The sequence below is a fragment of the Impatiens glandulifera genome, chromosome 2 (assembly GCF_907164915.1).
Source record: "Impatiens glandulifera chromosome 2, dImpGla2.1, whole genome shotgun sequence".
NCBI classification, from domain to species: domain Eukaryota; kingdom Viridiplantae; phylum Streptophyta; class Magnoliopsida; order Ericales; family Balsaminaceae; genus Impatiens; species Impatiens glandulifera.
In genome coordinates, this window is record NC_061863.1 from 7,311,213 (window position 1) to 7,313,296 (window position 2,084).

Sequence of the window (2,084 nt, forward strand, 5' to 3'; positions counted from 1 at the left end):
ATGAAGTCCTGCCTGAAACTCGAGCCCAGTAAGTCAGACCTAGCCCGTTCAGACAAAATTGAAATGAATTTCCCTTACCAAATTGGACTAGGACCAAAATTTGTTTCAAATAAAGGTAGGACAATTTAGGGACGGGAATTAGTCGGATTAAGGCGGGAATGCGTTTATCGTTCCGTCTTATTCTATTTCGGAGATTATTTTATTATTATTCTCGTCTTGTTCGGTTCGAAAAATTCCCGCATAACACGGTTATACAATTTTATTTAACAATATAAAAAAAAGTTCTTTCATAAAATTAAATATATGTATATTTTAATATTATATATTATAATATATTAAAAATTTATATTAGTATTAAAAAAATAGATTTAAAACACCTACAAATATGAAAAACAAATAAATATATTGATAACGTAATGTATTCAATTATGTTTATCAGTGTTCGGGGTAAATCGAGATTAAATCGGGACAGAATCAAAGTGGGAACACAAATATCATTCCATTCATGTTCGGTTTCGAAAAAAATCCGTCCTAATAGGACAATTCAGATAAAAACCACGAGGCGAATTATAATTAACATTTCTAGACGGAATGATGCAGAAAATGTTGTTTACCATGTAATATATATATATATATATATTTCATTATAAAAGAAAAAACTTAAAAGTTTTGTAAAAAAAAAAAATTATGTGATTATTACTTTTATGGATAGTCTAGACAAATAACACAAATACCATTTCGCCATATCCTAATTAACTATTGATAAAATTAGAAAAACAGCACTTAACATGTTAATTCGAATAGAAAACCGCAAATCAGAAGTAACATCTTGTATATAAGCAAAAACAATTTATTTATATATTAAATTATCAATTAGAAAAACAGCACTTAACATGTTAATTCAAATAGAAAACCACAAATAGAAAGTAACATCTTGTATATAAGAAAAACAATTTATTTATATATTAAATGATTATAACATTATAAGGTAATTTGAATTTTGAACAACCATTAAAGAACAAATAGTTGTGTATAACCAATCAAAGGATGAGGCGAGATCGGTGACAATGGAGGAAGACTAAATATACCATCTTCAACATTTTGATGATCCCAAACCCTACTCCATATTGACGGCGTTAACGGACAAACCACAATACTACTACCACAAGATGAAGTAACCGCCTCCTCCGTTAACTCATCCATTCTCGCACGTTTTCCTTCCGTTTCTTCCTCTTCCATCTCTCTCCGTCTCTTGAATCCATCATCATCATCAACCGCCGTAATCCGCCATTTCCCTGCTTGAAGAGGAAAATTAAGGATCGCTTTACTTCCTCTCATCTTGAAAGCAGCTCGATCATACGCAATCGCCGCTTCAGTAGCAGCATCAAATGTTCCTAACCATATTCTACAGCCACGACGATTCGGATCTCGAATTTCCGCTGCAAATTTCCCCCACGGTCTTTGCCTTACGCCTCTGTATCGCCGTTGTTGTACCTGTTTTGAACGTGTTTCGATTGAAACAGCTGCGGCAACAGACTGTGATGAACCGAAATTTAGCCATTCGAATCTGTTAAGTGTAGGTGGATTTGTTGGATTTCGAGATCTGAAGTTAGATTGCGAAGAAATCGTATCCTTGAGGTTGATTGTTTCAGGTTTAATCTCGTATTGAAGTGGATATTGGATAGGGATAGAAGAATAACTCTCTGTTATGATCTCAAAACGTGAGATGCGATTTGTGGAATATGTATTTGGATTACAATCGTTGAATTCTCCAAGGAGATGCTGCCTGATTTGTTCTATTCTTGAAGCTTCTTCAGCTGTCGCCATTAATGAACTCTAAAACTGTCTTAACTGTGCGATTTGAGTGAAATTAACCCTAACAAATTAAGCTTATGTAGAGAGAGAGAGAAGTGGATATGGAGAATGAAGAAGAAAGGTATAAATAGAGAGTTGGAGAAAGGGCCAGTCTCCTCTCCATAATAAAGAGTTGGTTGGTTAAGAATTGAAGAAGAGGGTTGATAACTATCTTCGAACTCCTTTACATTAAATTTTATATTAATTCGCAAGTTGATTAGCATCTCTGA

General features: G+C 33.6%; 1 protein-coding gene across 1 annotated transcript; it reads right to left on the reverse strand.

The window, feature by feature from the left end:
- Nucleotides 1-1,011: 1,011 nt before the first annotated feature.
- LOC124927746 (ethylene-responsive transcription factor ERF105-like) lies at nucleotides 1,012-1,864 on the reverse strand. The gene has a single exon (XM_047468211.1). It carries the CDS (start codon nucleotides 1,825-1,827, stop codon nucleotides 1,012-1,014), a length of 816 nt encoding a protein of 271 aa, XP_047324167.1. The 5' UTR covers nucleotides 1,828-1,864.
- Nucleotides 1,865-2,084: the final 220 nt, after the last annotated feature.

Bases quoted from the DNA above. Each gene is read 5' to 3' on its own strand.
- LOC124927746 (XM_047468211.1), bottom strand. From the start codon at position 1,827: ATGGCGACAGCTGAAGAAGCTTCAAGAATAGAACAAATCAGGCAGCAT.